Source organism: Schistocerca cancellata, chromosome 1 (genome assembly GCF_023864275.1).
Source record: "Schistocerca cancellata isolate TAMUIC-IGC-003103 chromosome 1, iqSchCanc2.1, whole genome shotgun sequence".
NCBI classification, from domain to species: Eukaryota; Metazoa; Arthropoda; class Insecta; order Orthoptera; family Acrididae; genus Schistocerca; species Schistocerca cancellata.
The window spans coordinates 11,448,365-11,473,252 of NC_064626.1; the positions used below are offsets into that span (position 1 = coordinate 11,448,365).

A 24,888-nucleotide genomic window follows, 5' to 3' on the forward strand; every position below is an offset into this window, starting at 1 on the left:
GACAAAGCTGAAGTATTATGGATACCTCTTCAGCATAAGCAAATGCATATTGACAAAGAAAATCTGCCACTACATCACTATACTAAAGGTAGCCACAAAATGATGTGAAGAAGTGAGAAAGAACACAGAAAAAGTTGGGGTCAATCAGAAAGAGCTCTGTGATAAAGAAGTATTGCAAATGGAGCATGACAACTTCAAGGGATTCAAGAAAAGTAAAACGTACAAGGACCAATATCACCTGTTCAGAGAGAAGCGCTCATCGACAAAGGAATGAAGACATTCAGGGAGGACAAGAAAACATTAAGCATCCACAGTATGCCAAAGTCAAAAATGAAAATAAAGTAAAACACATCCGTTAAAGGGAAAGTACGTAGCGAACAGAGAGACACTCTTTCTTTGACCTGGTCATACGTATTTTAACATAACTCTTTCATATTATACAAATAGATATATGCATTTTCTAAATTTTGCTAGTGACTTGTGTAATACTGTATTGTTTTTATAATAAGACATCACAAAGTAATCATAATAACTGCAGAATTATTCTAACATTATATATACATTTGCAAATAATTTTCGTTTTGAGAGGCACGGGAAGGACTTGCCTCAGTACTTCTGGTGGCAAAAAGTGAGGCATTGGCAATACACTGTTGCTTCTCAAAAACACGTGTGAAATACACAGGAGACCGTGCGAGTGCGAGATGCCCACTTCCCGAGACACACTCTCTGAAGTACAGAGACCACCGTAGCACACACATCACGAGCTACTGAGATTGCGAGAAGAAGGCTGGCCGTTCTGCGAGATGCCCGCGCACGGGCACCCGGATGGCGGCGAAGCCAGTCGATACCACTGACGACACACTGATGCCGGCTGGCGAATTGGCCACAATCGTCTCTATCACGGAGGCAACAGAAGATGGCACTCACGTGCCAATAAGCACGCCCCGTGGCAAGCACGCTAGAAGAACACTGTGACGATTATCCCCACCCCCCTCCCTCCCTGCATGGGGAATATACACTTCCCAGATGTGGACAGTGACACCACAGCAGCTGGCAGCAGTGGAAGCACTACAACTGTCATCTGCACAAATGCAGCACCTCGCCTCGCTCCAGCAGCCACACTAGCAGTGGTGACCTGGCTGCACTCATCATCTCACTGTCTACACCACTGAGACACTGCAGCACGTTTCTGGCACAATAACGTCAGTTGTGTCTGGCTCACTGAGCTCACTCCAGATGCAGTCTGCACTGGGAGCAGTGATGTACAGCCAGCTGCTGGCCTATAGTCAGCTGACCACTGTCTCTAGTTACTGATGTCACCACTGGAAAAAGAACCAGTGATGACACAAAACAGATGAGAAGGTCTACACTTTCCATTGCAGATTCTAAAGGTGTAGCACAATGTGCTACTATTCCAATACCAGGGGGTGGACAAGCTCCTGAAGAAGATTCCTCCTCGTGCATACGGTCTTTCACTGCCGGATGCTGTATCGGTGGTGGATAGTTGAGCACTTTAAATTGGTTCAGGTGCCGATTTTTGGACTTCGAATAATTACGGAGACAACTGGATCTTATTTTAACTTTTCGTTAGACTTTGAACAGTTTTGGGTGAGTGCAAGCTCGTTTTCTAACTTTTCCTTAGGCTTATTCTATTTGACAGAAGTTTTGGTTTTTGGGATTGCATGCCTGCACAAACATTCTTTATGGGACTTGTGGCAGCTGAGAATTTTATCTATGTTGTTGCAGTTAGTATTGAGCACCACTCATGATGGACTCATTTTGTTGTTTTCATAGTGATTATTTAGGATAATGAACTTTGTTTGAAATTGTGATTAATAGTGAGAAACTCTGCTTTCAGACTTTAAGTGTTTGCTTTAAAGTTTTTGATGAATTGGCAGTTAATTAAAATTTGTATTCACATGTTCCATTTACTGCACTACATTAACTATTATTTGTCTTTTTTTCATTTGAATCTATAATTGTATAAGGTCACCATTCACAAAACAGTGAATCATTATAAACAAATGTAATAGTTTCCTGTTTTTTTCATTGGTAAACGATTTATCATAATAGTTGTAATGCAGACTTCTAATTGCTGTAAACATTTGTATTTAAATTTATTTAAAATTGCCTGTGTTATTTTTCTTTCAGAACATTGCAAAACATATGGTATCATTTATGAAATCTTCACGGGTTGTCAGCCGAGTAGCAACAAATATGCTGTGGCAGAACATCGTATTGATGAGAAGTACGCCTTAGATTTCTATGACACAAAGAAAATATGCAGTACAAACGGATTTTGGGACTCAGTAATCAAAGAGTCCATAGAAATACAGTTACATGACCACCTAATCAACCACGACAGTGGCTACCATCTCAGCACGACCTGGGAGCCTGCAATCAGGAAAATCAGAGAAGAATGTTCCGTTCCACCAAGGGCCGCGGATGGAGCAGACAGAGATGGATGCAAGGACTTGATCCCCGCACACGCATTCCCCACACCACCGGCCTATCCAGGTTCATCGGGCGATTCCGTGGGCGCATGATTGGCCAGCCACTGGAAGCGGAGAGCGGTTCAGCAGAGACATAAGCCCGCGACCGATGATATCCCAACACTTCGCCTGAAGATGATGGAGACGCATTCCATCAAAATGTTGCTACGAGACGATGATGCTACTCGGCTGACAACCCGTGAAGACTTCATATATGAAATTCGCCGAGAAAGCCTGCACTCGCCTATGGTATCATTCTTCATTTCGTGTCCACGCTCCACATTGTTCACATAATCTGCCAAACGTTCCTTTGCCACTGGTCAAAGCCGGCGGCTAGTACCATAATTTTCTCTTTATCTGGTAAACCTATTACAAGACACTAACTTAACTCTCAAATGAGTATGTCTGAAACATTATTTTGTGTGGTTAGTATCAAATATTTGTCACAATGCAGTAGTACAAGTTTAATTTTCCTAAATAGTATTGTAGCACTGAATAAAATGATGCACTAATCAATGGGTTCACAACTAATACGTCACTCTCTTTTGTAATACGGACGTAACTTGAGAATAACTTTTTTGGATTGCTCAGGAACGTATAAACTAAGTGGGTCCATTGTAAAATGGGAAACAACTCATCAGCTTTGGCCAATGACGTCATATTTTAGTCATAGATACTAGTTTGTTTATTTTGAGCTGTAATAAATGAAAATAAATGAATGTATTGTTAAGATACAGATACTGCATATTCTGTTTGTCGCGTTTGGTAATTTTAATTCATTTGTGTGCACATTTTAAATTATACATTTGTCTGATGGTGAGTCTTTCCAATTTCTATTTCCTCTGCAACTGATCCACACCCTATACTATGTAGGTCAGCTGAAGAATAGAATACTAGCGAAGGCAAAAAAAGTGATATGCATAACACTGGCATCTTGTACCACAGCTGAACTACGAAGGTTGTATCCTATTCTTCAGTTGACCTATATAGCTTTTTTTCCCTTCGCTATTACTAGTATCTATTCTCCAGTTCACCTAAATAGGTCAATTGAAGTACAGATATATATTTTATGTTCGTCGCAATTTTCACTTCCACTAGTATTAGTATCCTGTTCTTCAGTTGGTACTAGTAGTAGCAAAGGTGAAAAAGCTGACATACATATACAGGGCTATTACAAATGATTGAAGCGATTTCATAAATTCACTGTAGCTCCATTCATTGACATTTGGTCACGACACACTACAGTTACATAGAAAAACTCATAAAGTTTTGTTCGGCTGAAGCCGCACTTCAGGTTTCTGCCGCCACAGCGCTCGAGAGCGCAGTGACACAAAATGGCGACAGAAGCCGAGAAAGCGTATGTCATGCTTGAAATGCACTCACATCAGTCAGTCATAACAGTGCAACGACACTTCAGGATGAAGTTCAACAAAGATCCACCAACTGCTAACTCCATTCGGCGATGGTATGCGCAGTTTAAAGCTTCTGGATGCCTCTGTAAGGGGAAATCCAACGGGTCGACCTGCAGTGAACGAAGAAATGGTTGAACGAGTGCGGGCAAGTTTCACGCTAGCCTGCGGAAGTTGACGAATAAAGCAAGCAGGGAGCTAAACATATCACAGCCAACGGTTTGGAAAATCTTACGGAAAAGGCTAAAGCAGAAGCCTTACCGTTTACAATTGCTACAAGCCCTGACACCCGATGACAAGGTCAAATGCTTTGAATTTTTGGCGCGGTTGCAACAGCTCGTGGAAGAGGATGCGTTCAGTGCGAAACTTGTTTTCAGTGATGAAGCAACATTTTTTCCTTAATGGTGAAATGAACAGACACAATGTGCGAATCTGGGCGGTAGAGAATCCTCACGCATTCGTGCAGCAAATTCGCAATTCACCAAAAGTTAACGTGTTTTGTGCAATCTCACGGTTTAAAGTTTACGGCCCCTTTTTCTTCTGTGAAAAAAAACGTCACAGGACACGTGTATCTGGACATGCTGGAAAATTGGCTCATGCCACAACTGGAGACCGACAGCGCCGACTTCATCTTTCAACAGGATGGTGCTCCACCGCACTTCCATCATGATGTTCAGCATTTCTTAAACAGGAGATTGGAAAACCGATGGATCGGTCGTGGTGGAGATCATGATCAGCAATTCATGTCAAGGCCTCTACACTCTCCTGACTTAACCCCGTGCGATTTTTTTCTGTGGGGTTATGTGAAAGATTCAGTGTTTAAACCTCCTCTACCAAGAAATGTGCCAGAACTGCGAGCTCGCATCAATGATGCTTTCGAACTCACTGATGGGGACATGCTGCGCCGAGTGTGGGAGGAAATTGATTATCGGCTTGATGTCTGCCGAATCACTAAAGGGGCACATATCGAACATTTGTGAATGCCTAAAAAAACTTTTTGAGTTTTTGTATGTGTGTGTAAAGCATTGTGAAAATATCTCAAATAATATAGTTATTGTAGAGCTGTGAAATCGCTTCAATCATTTGTAATAACCCTGTATATGTCAACTGAGGTATTCAATGTCAGTGTTACATATGTTGCCCCCCCTGCCCCCCACCAGTAGTAGTATAATAGCCTTTAGTTGACCTGTACAGATCAACAGAAGAATAGAATACTAGGACTTTCTATTGCAAAAAAGTGATACATGTAATGTTACATTTGAAATTTGGACATATGTTGTATATGTCCATCATATGTGGTAACTTGTGACATCATTTTTAAAGTCCCATTCTTCAGTATTTCCCATTTTTGAAAGCTGACGAATTGTATCCCTTTTTTCAGTATTCCAAACTAAATTACCAAACCATGCTTACAGGAATTCATATCAACTCCAAATTTACACGAGAATAACATACGAGTCACATCTAATAACACATCTCCCTTGTAAATTTCTTTTATTTATTTATTTATGTATTTTTCATCTTTTGATCACTTTTGGCAATGATATTGGATACATCAGGTTATACATGAGTGTGTTACAAAGTATTTGGCATTTACATAGAAGCATAGATATAAACAATTTTTTCAGACATTTGTAAAAGAGATTAAGAGTTTACGCCACAGAAATAAAATTACACGTATCAGACAGAGTTAAAAAGAATATACACAATTGTGCTTACATACAGTGACTGAACAATCTCTTTATACTATTTCCATGGAGTTCACAGAAGAATTTCTTATTTAAGAATTTTTTATACTTGCAATCTGAGAAACTCCTTTACACTATTACATTTGCATCTAAGAACTCCTTTACACTGTACCGACAAGCTGGGACCAGATGACCTTTTAGTTTTTGTTTGAAAGCAGACAGTGTTTTTAAGGTCTTGATACTACTTGGAATTTGTTATATAATATACATCTAGCTATTTTAGGTTATTTGTCACTTAAGTCTGTTTGAATACATGTGTCAATTATCTTTACACCTAGAACTGTAGTTAAGTATATTTTTGTTCACATAAGCTGTACAGTTTATGTTAGGTACATAATTGTTTTGTACATGGACAGAGCACGCACTGTCAGTATTTGCAATTCTTTGAATTTATTTCTGCAGGACAGGCTTGGTGACGGGTTTCCAATGTTCCTAATCACTTTCTTTTGAGGTTTAAGTACTCTGCTTATGTATATATTAACTGCATTACCTGACTTATGTATACAGTAAGAGATATGTGGATAAATTAGACCACAATATATTTTTAGCAGAGCGTCATGATCAACAGTTTGTTACATTTTACTCATGAGAAATATGTTTGTGATAATTTTTGAGCATATTTTGTCTGTATGAGTATCCCATGTCATGAGACTGTCCATCAATCTCAGTAACTTGCTGCAATAAACTTTCGAAATGCTGGAGTACCCAAGATTGATGTCAAGATCATCTGCTTTGACCTATTTGCTTATGTTCTCATCTAAGTTGTTTTACCTACATTTATGAAAAGGTTGCATCCCTCCCTCCTCCCCGCCAAAAAATTATCTGTGCGCTCTATCCATCTCTAAACATGTTCTGGTTTCATGGTCCTTTGCAAATTTACTTGTGATTAGTAGATATGTGACATCAGCATACACGGTCACTGTTTCATTTACTGCTTCTGGCATGTCGGTTACATATAGAATACAAAGGGTCCCCATGCAGAACCAAGCGGTACATCATGTTTGATCTCTTTGAATGCTGAGAACACATTTTCCAATCTGTTGTCCTTTCTATATTTTATCTCTACACATTGTTGCCTATTGTTGATAAATGATTTTGTGGGTACACATGCTGTGCCCCCCCAGCACCCAGTGCTTACTGCACGGCACACATTACTACACAATTTAAAGGAGAAAAGGTTGGGAATGCAATGGAATGGAGCCCTTGTCTTAGTAACATACATGACGGTAGAAATTAAACCACACGATTAATTAAGCACAGACAATACACAATCAAAAACTACTTATAAACAGTCTGACCATCCATTTACAGCTGTTCATATCCTTTTTGACATGGACTTTATTGTCTCGGTAACTGAAAATGGGCCTACAACGACAAGGTTTTTACATTAAGATAGGTAGCTGCATACTCGAGTCATACCAGTGGGTACACCACTGGTGTTGTTCAGTAAACGAGGTGCCTGCAAGCTATTTGCTAATTATGATGCAAGGCTCACTCACCGAGATAAATACACACACTGCCGTTGGGACTCCATCGGGTCGCAGCAATCACAAGTCTTCATACAGCGCTTGGGTTCTCATTAGAAACACTGCACATTCACTGAATTTGGTAGTCGGGGAGCTGTGGGTGGACACAGGTACTCAGTGACCTCGGCAGCCACCGCGTTTATGCCTGGGTCGGTGTGGTGTTGGCATATGTCTGCAGTGGGTGGGTAGTGTCGGGAGACGGTCCGGGCTGCGTGCGGTGTGTGACGGTGGGTCGTGGCCAGCTGACCAGCATGTGAGACGCACAGCTGGACCTGCAGCTCAGGGAGGAAGGTGTCGCGTGGTGCAGCGACTGATGTGGGAGGCACACGAGGTAGCACGAGGAGCCGCACTGCGGTGCAGTCTCGCTGGAGGCAACACAGCAGAGGGGAAATAGGGCAAGCAGGGCACACGTGGTTTAACACACAGCAGAGTGTGCAGGCATCAGTCAGTCCTGCTGTATCTGTCATCTGTTAGATGCCACGGTGTGGGCGTGGTGGCAGGGGCGGGTGTCACTTGTGGGCACTGGAGGTCACATTCTGATGTGGTGTGAGCTGCCGGGCTGCCGGACCAAAGTCCCGAAGTCACGTGTAGTGCCTTCAGGGTCAGGTTCTGCACGCTCAGGAATTGCGACAGAAGGGTTAGCAAATGGGGGCGACGTGGCCGCATCTGGGTTCTAGGTGCCGGTGGTGTCAGGGTGGGAACTGGTGTCGGCAGCAGTGTCCGTGGCATCGGCGGTTCGTAGGGATACCTCAGCTGCCGGTGGTGCGTCTGCATCGTCAGTGCTGAACGTGTAAACTGGCTTTACCCTGTCAATGGACACCGTACACGGGGCACGTGGAGGTGCACGGTGAATGTTACGTCACTTCGCTGCAGAACAAGGTGTGGACCTGAGTACTGTGGGCAGAGTGGGGGCTGACAGGCATCGACGCTTAGCATTACGTGAGTGTAAGATGTGAGGTAGCGGTGCACAGAACTTTTGTGCTCACCGTGGAGTTCTGGAGGCATCGGCCACAGCCTGGCTGTGTAGTCTTGCAGCTGCTGAATGTACACTGGGATACATAATGTACCGGGTAAAGCCTGCGGCTCAATAAAGTCGCCTGGCAAATGATCAAATGTGTGTGAATTCCTAAAGGACCAAACTGCTGAGGACATCGGTCCCTAGACTCGCACACTACTTAAACTAACTTAATGCTAAGGACAACACTCACACCCGTGTCCGAGGGAGGTCTCGAACCTCTGGCGAAAGGGGAGTCACGTGGCAGGATCGGAGGATGTCCGTATACCGAATCAGTCGGGGACGCCTCCAAGTGGCCTTGTGGGCAGCCTGCAAACATAACAAGACCAGCAGCAAAGAAAAGGACCATTTGCCATTGCAGCAGGTAAGAGCATATTTCAACATATAGATGAAGTTGGAAGACAAGGTCCACATTTTGCTCTCGATGTAAGGGGGTTAGTGTGGGATCAGTGGTCTGGGCCTTTGTAAGAGTCTTATAATCTATTGAAGAGCTGAGGGTAGAGGAGCAGCTGACGCAATCAGCAACAACCTGGTTGACGCCAGCTACGTGGCGTACATCATTGGTAAATTGTGCTACGTACTCCTGCTGGCTGCAGCAAAATTTGATCACCGTCTTTCTGACAAAAAACCTTCACGAGTGGCCACTGATCCACAAAAATAGTGAAATGATGCCCCTCAATGGAGGAGCAGAAATGCTTCACTGCCTCGTACATTGCAAGCAGCTGCCAATTGTATCCATTTGGTTGTGGTTCTGACAGTTTGGCGGAAAAGAAAGCCAGCAGCAGCCAAGTGTCCACAATATGCTGCTGGAGGACTGCAACAGTCTCGGACTGACTCGCACCAGTGACAGTAGCGAGGGGGGCGAAACTGTGAGGGTGCGCCACGAGGGCCACCTCGGCAAGGTCGCATTTGGTGCGCTCCAAACTGGCTGTCATTGTAGGGGTCTATGGAATGGGTCCATTCCCTTTTGCTTGGCTGCCTCGCAATGCAGCAGTGAGGGGTTCCTGAATGGCAGCCACATCTTTTAGAAAACAGCGAAAAAAATTGAGCGGTGTGCGGCTCGCGTCGATGCCGTTCATAGCTCGGCATCTTGTAATAGCGACGGTGGCATCTCGTAATAGCGATGGTGGCATCTCGTTTTATTAGTGCGCTTACTGGCGCCACCATGTTTTCTCACCTTTTCTGTCCGTGAGTGGCAGCAGCAGCGCTCATCGATAGCACATACTGTGGGACCATCTTTGGAGCGGCCTCTCATATTTCCACGATGTCGTGTGTCGAGCAAGGGGAGTTGAGTTGGACGGAGCAGCAATGAGGGCCACAGAGCCAGTACTCGCCTGACAGCTGGTGACACACACCACTGTCCGATGGTAGGATGTGGTCACGAGAGTGCACGATCACGTCACGCATCGGGTTCAGCGCATTGTAGTTGAATGGACCGTGATATTCGAGTAGTGCAACTTTCACTTTTGTGTGTGTGTGTGTGTGTGTGTGTGTGTGTGTGTGTGTGTGTGTGTGTGTGTGTGTGTGTGTGTGTGTGTGTCCACCCATTGAAGTGACGTCATGGCAATAAGATGTCAGTTGATGATTTATACTGGGATCTTTCCCGTGCCTGAGTGGGGACGACCGTTGGTTGGTCATTCGATCGGTCGTCACAGCGGACAACATGCATTTGGTCTTGCAATCACTTCTGGCTTCTCTGAGTTTTGCCAACTTGTAATTCGTCCATGTTGTTTCACAGTGTCTGGTTTTAGTATTGTGAGTTGTTGGTGGAATTGTTTTCCCAGATCTGTGCTTATTTTGTGGTTTTCAATGTGCAGTTATTTTATGCTGTCTGCGTACTGGATTTGGAGACAGTTGCGAACAGACACCAGTTCAGTTGGGGCACAGCAGCGAGCAGGTCAGTGCAGCGCGAGGGCGAGCCAGGGCCGCTGGCAAGGTACAGCCACTACAGGATCGAGGAGGGGTAGCTGTGAGAGTGACGACTTCGTTGCACACCGAACCCTGGATGTTTAAGTTTGGTGAAGAGTTCACTGCTAATGCAACCTCAACTATTTTGAGATCTCACCTTTGATTGGCGGGTCGTTGCTCCTAGGGCCGCTGAGCCGAGCCTGGCGGCAACGAGTGAAGTGTTTCGAGGCAGTGAAATATTGCAGCCGTCTTTCTCTATTTGTTATTCACCATTGAATTTAGTATTATTCTTATTAGTGAAGTGCAACCAGCGGTATTTTCTGCCTTGTGGCCACTAACTGCCCAGTTACCTGCCCTGGAGGTTAGCATACTTTCCTGGCAGTGTATCTTTCCTTCTCACGTTGATGCTGTCCGACACGGCGTGTAGTTTGACAGCCTCTTGTATTCTACTGTGGATATTTTTTGGGAGATCTACCTGGGTTCTAGTGTTTCCTTCGGCCTTGGGTGTTTTCTGAAGACGTAGTGCTGTCTGTCTCTTCACCCTTGCCTAAAAATATTCCATCATTATTCTGGTGATCGGATGTTAGGCGGATCGGTTAGTCGGTCGGTCGGCACTTAAGCTGCACCTAGTTTGAGTTGCCATCCCGTTACATGAGGACAACTCTTGGCTGCCTGTCTCACCGTATCTTATGTTTGAGTTACCTTCCCAGGCTGACCCTTGGAACACTTGATGAGAACCGCTTGTCCTGATTCCTTAGATTGTTATGTTTGTTTCAAGGATATTTGTAATTTTCTATTTATTGTTGTTTTGGCCTTCAGCCAAGTAATAATTTCACTTCTTTTATAATAAGCCCTTCAGCCGTGTTAGAGTTTGTTTTAAAACAAAGTATTTATCTTAATATGTGCTATTTGGAATTGTTCTTCTGACTTTTAATTCTGGCCTTCAGCTGTTTGTCGTTTGAGGTTGTTGGTGGTGGCCTTCGGCCCTAAAATTGTGGAATTTTTTTCTGTGATAAGGCCTTCAGCCATCATACCGTCAATTGTGCTGTTTTAAGAAATTGTCTTAAAATTTTAATTTCTTTTAATAAAGTTTACATTTTTGTTGTGCAACCGAGAGCAACTAATTACAGCCCTGTCGACAATCATAACCTTATCCTGCCCCATCCTGACAACATAGCGCTCAAAAAGTTGCCATCCCCAAACACCTGCGTAGTTCCTTGTATGCTGTGGGCCACAGAAACTTGGCAACTGCATGGACTTTCTCAGGTAGGGGATGCAAGACAAATGCGGATATGTATATGTGTTCCAGGAACTCAGTCTCGGCTACCCCAACACACATTTGTCCACAATGAGGTTGACCTCTGCTCATCCAGGCTGATAAAAACTGCACTGAGGTATCCATGCAGTTCAGCCAATTTCTGGCAGTAAATAGGAATGTCGTCCAGATAGTTAAAAGAGCCCAATGTGCTGCAGAGGACGTCATCCAAAAAATGCTGAAATGTTTGTAATTTTGTAATTTATTTGCGTGAAACATGTAATTACATGCATAGCAATTGCTAGTACAATACAACAGCATACAATCTAATTTTACTTTATAAGTTCCTATTAAGAATGTAGTCCAAATTATTTGCATAATAATAGTTTAGATTTTAGTTTCTACAGTATGCTATAGAAGCACTCCTCAATGAGCCACGATTTTAGATGTTTTTTGAATGTCTCTCAGTTCATTTGGCAGTGCATTGAAGTATTTTGCTCCATTAATATATGGACTGTTTACAGTCTTTTTTTCAGTCTTCTGTGTATCATATGGTAATTTTGTACTTGTCTAGTATTGTGAACATGAATTTCTGCATTACGACAGGTATAGTTCTTATCTTATACAGTTAGTACTATTGTTTCAAACATATACATTGAATAGATAGTCAGAATTTTAAATTCTATAAACAATTCCTTACATTATGTTTGAGCATCTTTTTTGCCTAATATTCTCAAAGCTCTTTTCTGGAGTTTAAATACTCGGTCTACATGATTTTTGGAATCCCCACCCCACAGTGCAAGACCATATGCTACAAATGGATGTATTAAACCAAAATACATCATCCTTATTGTTTGGTTATTGACATATGGAGCTATTCTTCTTAAAACATACAGGCTAGATGATTGCCTTGCACATACGTTGTCAATTTGTTGTGTCCATGGTAGTTTGCTATCTATGTATATACCTAGGAATTTACACTCACTGCAGATTTTCCCTACGGTATTGCTATCTTGAGAATCAATACAAGTTTGCAAATCACCAACATTGAAGGGGATTATATTTGTTTTTTGTAAGTTGACTTTTAGATTGTCATTTTCAAACTTTTCCTTTGCAATATCTATAAATTTTTTTACCTCTATGCCAAGATTAAGAATATCATTTCCCCAACAAAGGTCTGAAGTGTCATCTGCATACATTGTATCATTTTTTACTATCTTTGGGAAGTCATTGACATAACATATACAGAGGAAGGAACCAATTATCGATCCTAATACTCCTGACCCTTGACGTATAATTTTTTAATGTTTCTCCACTATTGTGTGAGATACAGGTACACTGTCTTCTGTTTTTTAAATATGATGTGATGAGATGCAATAATTTTCCACTTATGCCATCTCTGGCCAGTTTTGACAGAAGTACCTTATGATCAACCCTATCAAAAGCCTTTGATAGGTCTAGGAAAACTCCAGCTACTTGCATGCCTTCATCAATTTTGTCAAGAGCTTTCAGCATAAATTGAAGTGTTGCAGTCATGGTGTTACAACCACTTCTGAAACTATGCTGAAAACCTCCCAGGATGTTGTACTTATTATAATGGAAAAAATGAAAATGCTTCTTTACAGAGTGTAGGGGAACGATGCGGGAGACCTACACCGCCTTACTAGGCAAGGTCCTAATGGAGGTGGTTTGCCGTTGCCTTCCTCTGACCATAATGGGGATGAATGATGATGATGAAGACGACACAACAACACCCAGTCATCTCGAGGCAGGAAAAATCCCTGACCCGCCGGGAATCAAACACGGGACTCTGTGCTCGGGAAGCGAGAATGCTACCGCGAGACCACGAGGGGTGGACGCTTATGCTTATTATAATGCTCTATGATATATTTCAGAATTATTTTTTCAATTAACTTGCTAAAAACAGAAGTTAAGGCAAGTGGTCTGTAACTTTCTACTTGTTGTTTATCACCTTTTTTGCACCAAGGGATACGCTATATTGTTTTCGCACTGTTTAAGTAAAAATGGAGAAATTTCATCCCACCCATCGGATTTTTTGTTTTTACATTCTCTGATGAGCAGCAAAATATCCTTGCTTTCAAGTTCATGGAGTTGATTAGCTTCAGAATTATCCTCAGCAAGACTTCCAACAGGTACTTTAACTGTGGTACAAAAGTCAGATTCTACAATATCTATGAAATAGTCATTAAAAATGTTACTGATCTCTTGAGGATTGGTGACATCAATATTGTTATTAGATATCTGTATTTTGATATTACCTTTTAGTTTTGTTTTACTGTCTCTAATTTCATTTAATATTGACCAGCAGGTCTTGGAGATACAATCTGAATTTTGTATTTTCAAGTTAATCTTTTCAGCCTTCAATCTTTTGACTTGCTTGCAAAACTGGTACTTGTATTGTTTGTATTTATCCCTGTGCTCGTTGTTTTTGGTCTCTCTTTGTATCATATACATTTCTTCCATTTCTTCTTTCTGTTCTTTGGTAGTATTATCAAATTCCACAGGCCTTGACTGTCTTGCCTTATTCTTATTAATATTTATCTTTCTGATGAGAATAGTATTACTTAGATGATAAGATAATGTATCTAGAAAGGCATCCCATTTATAATTCACTCCTTCGGCTTGGAATGCTAGATGCCAAGATTCATGACCAAGGCTCTCTCTCAGTTTGGCAATGTTGATAACAGAGAGAGATTCCTTTTGTATTCATAAATTTTCTTTGGTTGTGCAGCATTACTGAGGCTGAAAGGCACGAAGGGGCTTTCAAAGAGACAAAAGGGCATAATAATGGCCGTCTTCTTGATGTCCTCCGATGCAGCCAGAATCTGTGTAAAGAGCTTTTGCGCAGTCTACCTAACTGAATATGGCAGAACCCTAAATTTCATTACTGTAACTAAAAGGGGAACAATATAATGGTCATGAATAGTTTGTTTATTCAGGCTCTAGTAATCACCACAAGGGCGCCAAACTTGTTTTTGGCTGGTAGGAGAGGGTGGACAAGGCACTGTACCAGTGGCCCCTGTGTGGTCACGATATAGTGCACTATGTCATGGTGCACTTCAAGGGGTGCGCCACAAGGTGGGGGTTGAAGAGTGAAAATTTGGAGGGGAGATTGGCAAAATGGCTGAAGTAGGACAGCTGCTTAACACTGAAGTGTGCAGAACAATGAGACGCGCCATCAACCATGCGACGCTTCGCGAGGTTGCATAGGAGATTGAAGTGGGAAAGAAAATTAATGCTGAGGATGAGGTCGGTGACGTCAGCCACAGTGAAATTACAGAGAAACTCCTCACTGAGTCCAAGGTCAACACGACAGGTGTGGGGGCCACAGGTGGCGATGACGGAACCATTTGCGGCAGTGAACAGCGAGGGGTAGTGTGGATTGTGACCAAACAAGTGTGGAAGCCAACATGGGAAGATGGCCATAATCGAACCACTGTTGCTGAGGAATAATATAGGTAAAGTGGAATAATAGTGATCTAATATAAACAGGCACTGTGAAATTGCGGAGCAAGCAGGTTCGCCTACCATCAGCAACCAACCGTGTTTGGGCGACATGATCACGGTAATCAGCAGTTTGTTGCATCACTGCCAATGCGCTTGTGGTACCGACGCACAGGGTCAGCATCACATGCCTCTTCCTGCTCCGATGCAGTCCCCAACAATCAAACTTTCCTTCTCATCCCGTACGGCAAGTCCCCCCTGACCCACGGTTCTGGGTGACTTTCCCAAAATCTATCCCTTTTCTTAGACCTCTCCAGTCCTTTTCCTTCATCCTTCTTCTTTTCTCTTCAACCATTCTGCCTGAAGAAGGTGCCACTGGCTACGAAAGCTTGCCAACCACAACAGTCTTTATGTGTGTGTTCTGCTACCGCTTGGTGAGTAATTTTTTATGTATCCAATTAAATAATTTTATCAATAATTGATTGTTTTCCTGTAGTAATTGATTTATGAGGAATGTAGGAGCCTTACTTATGTATTTACAAATATGATTAATTATATTTATGATTTCTGACTCATCTTTAGGTGATACGAATATTATATTTATGATTTCTGACTCATCTTTAGGTGATACGAATATATAGTCTGTTACAAAATTATATTTATGATTTCTGACTCATCTTTAGGTGATACGAATATATAGTCTGTTACAATCTTGGAGCTCTTTATGTTATCTACTATTTGGATGTTTTGGTTTCTGACCAACCCATCCATTACATCTATGTACTACTGAATGAAAATACCAGATACTTCATATGGATCATTTAGTCATCTTCCTTCCTTTTAAATGTGGTATTTACGTGACCTGGCACTTCTGTCTCTCTCCTGCTTGTGTTTGTGTGTTCTCATACAGTTTTGGAGACGTGAAGAAGTTTCAATTTTGTGTTTATAGTATCTGGCATCTTGCTGTAGGCTTTCTTCATGTCTCTGTAGAACTTGCCCTTCGCTAAACATTTACCCTCCTGATAATTTTTATATACTTCTTTTAATCCTTCTCTGTTCTGAATAGTTTTTGCTGTGATCCAGTTTTTACTTACCCTTTTTTGTACTTTCCTAGATACTTACAGAAAGTTAACATTTAAAAAATAATTCACAGTTTCCCCAAAAATTTCCCAGCTCTTTTGTACATTTTTTCACCACAAATCCCTTCCCAGTTTCCTTTCTTTTTTTTCCAGCAAAGCTTCCAAAGTCTTTAGATAGCCTGGTTTGGTCTATCTTAGTTCTATCACTGTATCTTCTTTGCTCTTCAATTGATTGGCCATAGTGGTCAGCAATTACATTGTTTACTATTTGTACATTCTACCTGTGCTCAGGTATGTTAGTGCGAACATGATCTAAAATTGTGTCTACTATAGCTGTACATCTTGTACTTTTAATTTGTGTCTGTAGGTTGAATGAGCTTAAGATCTAAAGGAAGCTTTGACACAAACATTTTATATCATTGTTTTAATATTAAAATCACCAACTTTTATTAAAAAAGTGAATTCTTTGATAATTCTGCCTAGTAGTATTTGAAGCTATCCACTCTCGAGCTTGTTGAGCAAAATATACCCAGCAAAAACATATTTTTCCTGGAAACCCTGAGAGCTGTATCTGAATGGCAGCAGCTGCTTCAATCAATAGTTCTGCACAGTTAGGTATGTGATACATAGTGAAGCCAATTACATTCCTATGAACATATATAGCTATATCCACATTTTAATGATATGGTTATAATAGAAGGAAACATTCCACGTAGGAAAAATATACCTAAAAACAAAGATGATGTGACTTACCAAATGAAGGTGCTGGCAGGTCGACAGACACACAAACGAACACAAACATACACACAAAATTCAAGCTTTCGCAACAAACTGTTGCCTCATCAGGAAAGAGGGAAGGAGAGGGAAAGACGAAAGGATGTGGGTTTTAAGGGAGAGGGTAAGGAGTCATTCCAGTCCCGGGAGCGGAAAGACTTACCTAAGGTAAGTGCTGTAGATTCTGTTGAAACTGTAGCTTTTGTAGTTACTGTTGGTGTCTGCTCTGATGTTCCTGATATTGAAGGCAGCTCAGCTGTTACTGTTGAGAGTGAGGCAGATGGTTCTTCCATTATTGTAGTTTTTGTAGGCTTCACCATTTTATTTAGAACTACTGCTTCTGCTGTTTTTGTTTCTGTGGTCACTTCATCCGAGATTGTGTTTTCTTTATCACCGCTTTTTGTATTATGGTTGTTCACTGGTGTTGATGGCAGTTCCTATATACCTCATGGGGATGGCAGGTTTGTATAGACTTTTTTCTTGGCATCTGAATTTTTCTAACTTATGAGTGATTTTTTTGCTGAGTAATTCTTTGCCACTTCTGTTCAGATGCATTCCATGTTTCATATAACTGCACCTTTGCAGAAAGTCCACACCAAGGAAATGGGCATTTGTGTACATTTCACAGATCTTGTGAAACTGTCTGTCTGTCTTTTTAATTTCAGAATTTACACAGGAAGTAGGCTACAATTCTGATGTTCTTGCTTGCACAATGAAGAAATTGCCTTAGATTATGGACTGCAGTTACCAGTTCATTTCTATAAATATCATTTGCACCCCCAATTAACACAATACTTCTATTTCTGTTATCTGAACTGTCCTGCTCGATGTTTTTGGTAACTTAATGCATGGGTGCATCTGGTTTAACATATCCACACGCTTTCACTTTGAAATATTTCATAAGATTGTCTCCATGGCTGTCAGAATGAATAGCCATTTCTGCAGGTTTGCCATATCCTTGTGAGTTCTTACCTGTGTCTACAAATTTCCATTGAGCAAAAGTCTTCACTTGATGCTTTCCTATAGTTTTAATATTTCTACCTGCATGTAGGTTCTCACAATTGGCAGCAGAACTTATGTTATCTCAGAAAGTCTTCATATCAGACAATCTGTGTGTCACTATATGTAGGAACATTCTTCTCCCATCAATAAAATGTCTACAGTAAAAAACGGGTAGCTAAGTGTAAACAAACACTGATACCATTACATTCCGGTAGTCCTCTGTGTACAATTCTAAAGTTAATAACATGTGATCTTATCCTTCTGAACAACTGTCAAAAACTTTTTCGCATAATCTCTGGCTAGGAAAGAAGTTCACCACCTCAGTACCAAACTCACACCCAATTTTAATACTGGTACAGCATTACTAGGCATAGGCATGCTGCTAAGAATGGGTTCTTGTTCTTATTCTTTACCTGTGTGTGGCTCATTCCTTGCAACGATACTGGACACATTATGTTTACATTAAGCTTACATATACGAAGTGAAAATACAGTGATATCTATCAAAAAGGGGTAGATTTTGGGAAAGTCACCCAGAACTGCGGGTCAGGGGCCCAAAATCTACCCCTTTTCCTAGACCTCTCCAGGGTCATTCCATCTCAAATCAACTAACAGCCTGAACCTTGATATCTCAGATTTGGATGAAATTTTTTTCAGGTAATGCACCCACTAACACTAGTTTAAATTTGAAATTTCAAATTTTTCTGACCTTTGGTTGAGTTTCAAGGGTTTAAAAATCAAAAAAACCTCTCGTTTTTGATCAATCGATGATTGTTTTAAAATGCTGTAGCTCAAGAACTGTACAACCTAGAGAGCTCAAACTTGCACCATTGTTTTCCTCTATAAATTCCCTTCAATTCGATATGTAAAATGACTATGATACCTAAATCTGAAAATTTTAAACTATTCCAAAAAAACATTTTTTGAAATTTCCAAAACATGTACCCTTGGATTTTTTTAATTTTTATTATTTTTTTTTTATAAAAATTGTATGTGTTGCCCAGTCTAACTGACTACATGCATGCAAAATTTCAAGATGGGATCTCAATAGGTTCTTGTATAAAATAATATTTTACTACTGCAAGTGAGGTGAAAATCAGACTATTTCTAGGCTATGAATACTAAGGTAGGCCTATGTAATTCTAACAAACTTAAATTATTATGTTAGCCTTTTTGTGCAACATTACCCTCTTATTGTTTGTTAATACATTAAATGATATAGTATTGTTTTAATTTGATGTTCATGATTCTTTTAACTATGGATCAGAAGGAAGTGAACACATTTTAATTGGTAATATACATGCTACAAGTTAAAATTTTGAATAAAGCCACTCACCTTCATCCTTAGCTGTAAATGGCAGAGATTATCTTTTTCGTGGTTTTCCAGTGTTATTTGTAATCATTTACAACAAGTTCCTTATATTAGAAATTGGCATGTAAGCAATTTCACTTGGGAAAAAGATTAACTTGTTGGTATTTGCATGGATAGAACTGTATTCATCCAAATCTGAGAGGTCATGGTTCAAATCATGTAGTACCATTGGTTGATTTGACATGGAATGACCCTCCAGTCCTTTTCCTTCACCTTTCTTCCGTCCCCTTCAACCCTTCTGCCTGAAGAAGGAGCCACTAGCTTTGAAAGCTTGCAAATCAACAACAGTCTTTTATGTGTGTGTTCTGCTGCCGCTTAGTGAGTAGATTCTTTATCTATACAGTTAATAATTACACATTTTAAGTGATTCAATACATAGTTTTAAATTTGTTGCAGTTTCCCCTTGCAATGTATACTGATACACAATTTTTTTATTATTTCAAGACATTCTTTAACATTGTAAGCAAAAACATTGATCAGATATCTTTTTAATTTTCTTTTAAAACGAGACATACTTTCTATCTATATACACTGTGGTAAACTGTCATACAGTATACATGCAGCATTTACAGTTTCTTTGTCTGTTAATTTTAGCCTACTTCCTTCTATATGATAATAATTTTTTTCTTATTGTATTATGTTAATAATATTCTCCGTTTAGCAATGCAGTGCAATTAGTTATTAAGTAGATAATTGTTTCATATATACTGAAGTACAATAATCTGTATCTCTACCAGAATCAAAAAGGGCATCATTTACATCCAGGAGATCCTGCCCTTCGCTTGGAGCTGTGCAACTGGTTAAATACTAATTGACAGTTACACAAATACATTTTATTTACTGATAAGGCACAGTTTACTCAAGATGGTATAAAAAATTTACGTAATGAGCATGTATGATCTATAGCAAACCCACATGCGCAACAGTGCAACACAATTTCCAGCAGCAATTTAGCATAAATGTGTGGTGTGGTATAATCAACACACACTATATTGGACCACTCATTTTCTCAGGACATATAACTGGCAAGAGAGCTTGCAAATCCTTCAAGAAGAAATGCCCCACTTGTTCGAAGATGTTACACTTGCTATGCGATCGCATATGTATTTTCAATATGATACCACACCTCTACATTTCACCAACACCGTTATTACACATTTAAATGAACATTTTCCCCATAAATGTATTGGTTGTGGTGCTACATGTCTGTGGCCACCCAGATCACCCCATTTTACACCATTGGATTTTTGTGTATGGGGATGGATGAAAGACATAGTTTATCAGAACAAAGTTAATACACGTGAGGCATTACTTGCTCGCATTACGAATGCAACATATTAAACTAAGAAGAACCCTGTGAAACTGAAACGAGCAACAAAATCTGCTCATACATGTGCAGCTAAATGCATTGAACTCAGTGGAGACACTTTTGAACATTTATTGTTAATATACTGTGAAATTGTATGTACACTGTATAAATTCCTTAACACTGAGCTTTGTTTTTTCCAGTTTAACATGAATTCACATGTGCTATGGTATCAATAAAAGCAGATTATCTGACACATTCATACAGTTTCAGTTAACATTACAATCATTTTTCCAAAATTAAATTATCTACAACTTATGATGAAAACTTTGTGCAATTGTCTGGAATTTAAAAAAAAACAAATTGGGCCAAGTACTTAATAAATTAAAATTTTTACAAAATTACTTCTTTGCATCTCTCGGTGTTCTGGAAAACTATTGCAGATACATGTCTGTGACATGTTTTATTAGATTCACCAGATCAATAACACAAAATGAATGGAAATCATGCTTCACTTTAACCTCGTACAGTTCTGTAATGGCTTTATAGTAGCGAAATTGCTAAATTTCAGGCAGAATCTTTTATTAGCCATAACTAAACATTTGTGGGCCTATGTTTATATGAACTTTTTTCTTTAGTTTTACTTGTAGAATAACATATTTAAATATTTGCAGATCTTTGTGAATCACCCAGTATGTTGTTTTGTTTCCATTTATAAAGTGATTGTTTTCCCTGAAATAATTGTTTCCACTTTTCACATTTATTGAAGCCTTCTCTTGCAGGTCATCTGTTATAGAACTGGTGACAACAAGTTAAGTATCATCTGTGAACATGACTACACTATCAGATATTGTTTTGGTCAAATCATTGACAAACAGAATGAGAAACAGTGGATCAAGGGCAGATCCTTGAGGAACCCCATATTTCACAATTTCAAAATACACATGTAACATTATTTTTCACCTTTGATTCATTTCTACACGCTGCTTTCTATATTCCAAAACGATTTAGTTGCAAGTATTATAGATTTCAGCTATTGATGTTTTGGTAAATTTGCCCTTCTGAACCCATGTTGTTTATCATTGAGAATACCGGATGTTTGTATAAAATGTAGTATTTTGTCTTTGATTATGGTTTCTACTATCTTAGAGAGTACAGATGTAATACTTATAGGTCTGTGATTTCTTGGGCCTGTCTTGCAGCCTCCTTCATATATATGAATTACTTTACTCTTTTTTTTTAGGCATATTGCAAATATTCCTTTTGCCATAAATTAGTTTCTCAGGCAGGCTAGTGGCTTTACTACACATTGTGAACAGCATTTAATTACCTTAGTTTAGTGGACATACCTTTTTTTTGACTACATGTTTTTCTTATAATCTCTGATTCATTAGTTAGGATCATGAATAAGCATTTTGTCCTATACAGTATGTTTGTTGTGTTTATTTTGGAAGTACCGTATAGTTTTGATTTTGTTAATTTTGTCCACAACTTCCATGTAATGTTTGTTTAAAGTATTGCTGACATCTTGAGCATCACTGAGTTGTCTCCCATTTACCTCAAGTGTTACGTTATTAGTGTTTTCCACGCCTAAACCTTTCCTCTCTTCATTTGTGAAAGCCCATAGTGATATTTGTTGAGGTTGCTATCTTGTTTTTATAATATGTCGATTTAGTTTCTTTTATCAGTTTGGTGTATGATTTCTTCTTTTCCCTATATGCATCCCTATTTTCTTGGGTTGGCCTTAGCCAACTATTTTCGTACATACTTTTCACCTCTCCACTCTTCCTTTTTACCTCTACTGTGACCCAATTCTTATTATACTTCTCATTTATTTCCCTTCATACTAATGGGCATGCAACATCTATCTAATGGCCTAATGTATTGCAGTGTGGGTCCCATACTTTATCTAGGTTTTCTTTTAAGTATACCCCACTAAAAGTCTTCAGTTTCCAATAGCCTTTGTAGCCTAACTGTGTTTGTTTGCTTTGTTTGTCTAAACTATTTAAATATTTATTTGTGGCCGTCCTACATATGCTGCTAATTCAACTAATACCCCATGCTGGTCTGCAATGGTTGTGTATATGACGTGACTGTCTGCCTGATCTGTGGTATGTTAGTAATTACGTGATGTATTAATGTTTCTATATTTGTAACCCCATCTTATGGGACTGCCTACCACTAAATTAAGTCCACAAGTTTTAATCAGATTTTGAAAACTCCTTGTATAACAGTCGTCTTTTATTGTGTTAATATTTAGGTCACCAGCTACTATGATGTAAGAGAATTCCCTGCTAGCCTTATCTAACAGGACTTCTCTTTTAGAAATCCGTTTATCTGACTGACTGGTGATCTGTAGAGCCCTATTATCATACACTTTTCCCCATTACATGTTGTCTGTACTGCTGCAGCTTCAAACAGCATTTCTGTACAGTTGTCTACTGACCATGGAATGATACCCTCTATTTGCCTGTGTACATAGACTGTAACTCACGCAAAGTGAATTCACCCAGGGTCTGTCATAAATTTACTTCTTTGTGCTCAATCTATATACCTAAAAGCTTTCATAATAAAAACGTATAATTGGTTGTCCGGCACTCAGTTTTAAATCATAAAAGCGTTCTATGATATACACCAGTTTGAGTCATAGAGTTTGACTTGTTACAATATTCAGTGTCTTGCACACAACAATATTCTGACACAGCGATGAAGCCTATCAAAATCAAATATCAATAGAAAATAATATTCATGATTTTTTAACCAATGCAATCGGCAACAAGTTGAACCTATCCCATTCTAAAGTAACTACAGTAAACTGGCAATAACGCTGGGGTATTCATGTTAAGAATCGGGGCATTTATGTTTGTTTGTCTGTGAACAATGCTTGTAATTTGGCTACCTAATGTTGACTTACCTGCAGTTAACCAGGACAGCTAATGAATTGTCCATTTTTTCTATAAAAGGCCACTGAAAACATAAATTAACATCTGTCGCATCCGCAGGGTTCATTTCATATTTTTCCTCCCATCTTTTTAGAGCATCTTTTATTGTCGTTGCTTTTGCCTACACACACAATACGCAATTCATAATTATAAAGTATAAAACATTCTTGTTAGGAATTTAAAAAAAAAATTTAAAAAAAAAACTTCTCCTCGTACGCACCATTTCTTTTTTCCGTTACTCAGTTGTAGAAAGCGTATCCAACTTAAAAATGCTACGTAAGGACCGGGTACCAACAACAGTTTCCAAAATAACTAATATTATTTTGCGGTTTAAGCGCGTGAAGTTCCGACAAGCATAGCTGTTTATGTTATCACATTCCGTACCCATGGCAACTAAATATCGACTAGAAGTGTCTGATAACAGCAATGGAAATAAAAATAGCAGCTTTGTGATCTTTTGTAATTATATATATTGTCCATCACAACGGCTTATTGACATTATAAATTCGTCTCCCGCGCCGAGTGTTGAGCAATCTAAATCAGTTGCAGTAGACCAACATGCCAATATGCGGAAAAAAAGCCGTACCAGTATAGTTATGTAACTTTCAACGGTATTTCATAATTACAAATATCGACTGTGTAGTAAGCTTTCGCCTGTTTTGACTGTATATTGATTGGTTGATTCGTATTCACTTGCTTTCGTACTTATGTCAGAATTAAAAATGTCAAATACATTAGTATAGTGTACACAAACGGATAAACATGTAAAAACACTGATGGCCTAAAGTGAAAGGAAAAAAGAATCAAAAAATAACACGCAATTATCCACTAATATGTGGGTAGAATCACGTAAAAAGAAAGTAACAGCAACACGTTTGGGGACATGAATTTCAAACTTACAAAAACTACCGGTACGGAACAAGGCCGTCATTAATGAATAGATGGGAGAAAAAAGACGGCAATAAAGTGAAAGTTAACTTGATACGTATATCACTTACTGTCGGACAAGAAGCGCTGTGGCAGTAAGAACCACGTACGTATCGGTACCAGAAGGGTAAGGGTGAAAAAGAAGTGTAGCCCGCAAAACTCATTCGTCCATTATTTGAGAATGAAAGCACGTAGCGACTTGTTATAAACTACACACGTTATGCACAAAATGATGAAAGAAGAAATTTATTGCTCACTACATTTTCGCTTTTCATGCAGTAAAACTGCCGCATCAGGCATGGCCTTTTTAGTCATTACCGGTTCTTGCTGTATCACTAGCTCTACTAGCGATACACCAATGAACATATCGAGCCCCGAATCTACGATATTTCCTAACCTTTGCCATAACTTTATAGTGGCGCCCCCCTCCTCCACCTTTCCCTCAACCTCGTGCTTTTGAGATAGGTCGTCAAAAATTTCAAAAAATCGGTTTTTCAAAATTATATTCATTTTGTAGTGCACATCTTTCTGAAGAGTTTGACATACAGGGTGTCCCACAAGTTTTGTTGACCATAAACAAACTGCTGTCGGTATATTTCTTGATCAGTCCAAGGCCTTTGACATAGTCGATCACAAGCTGCTGCTTATGAAACTCCATAAGTATGGGAT

At 39.7% G+C, this 24,888-nt stretch overlaps 1 protein-coding gene across 1 annotated transcript in view; it reads right to left on the reverse strand.

Moving 5' to 3' along the window:
* The window catches only part of LOC126164122 (dynein axonemal light chain 1), a 165,130-nt gene extending 141,464 nt beyond the window's left edge, over nucleotides 1-23,666 (reverse strand). Inside the window, exons 1-2 of the mRNA XM_049920213.1 lie at nucleotides 23,513-23,666; nucleotides 23,265-23,413 (exon numbers count right to left, since the gene is read on the reverse strand). Coding sequence (XP_049776170.1) covers nucleotides 23,265-23,413; nucleotides 23,513-23,515 — 152 coding nt within the window. The 5' untranslated portion in view covers nucleotides 23,516-23,666. The remainder of the gene's footprint in view (nucleotides 1-23,264; nucleotides 23,414-23,512) is intronic.
* Nucleotides 23,667-24,888: the final 1,222 nt, after the last annotated feature.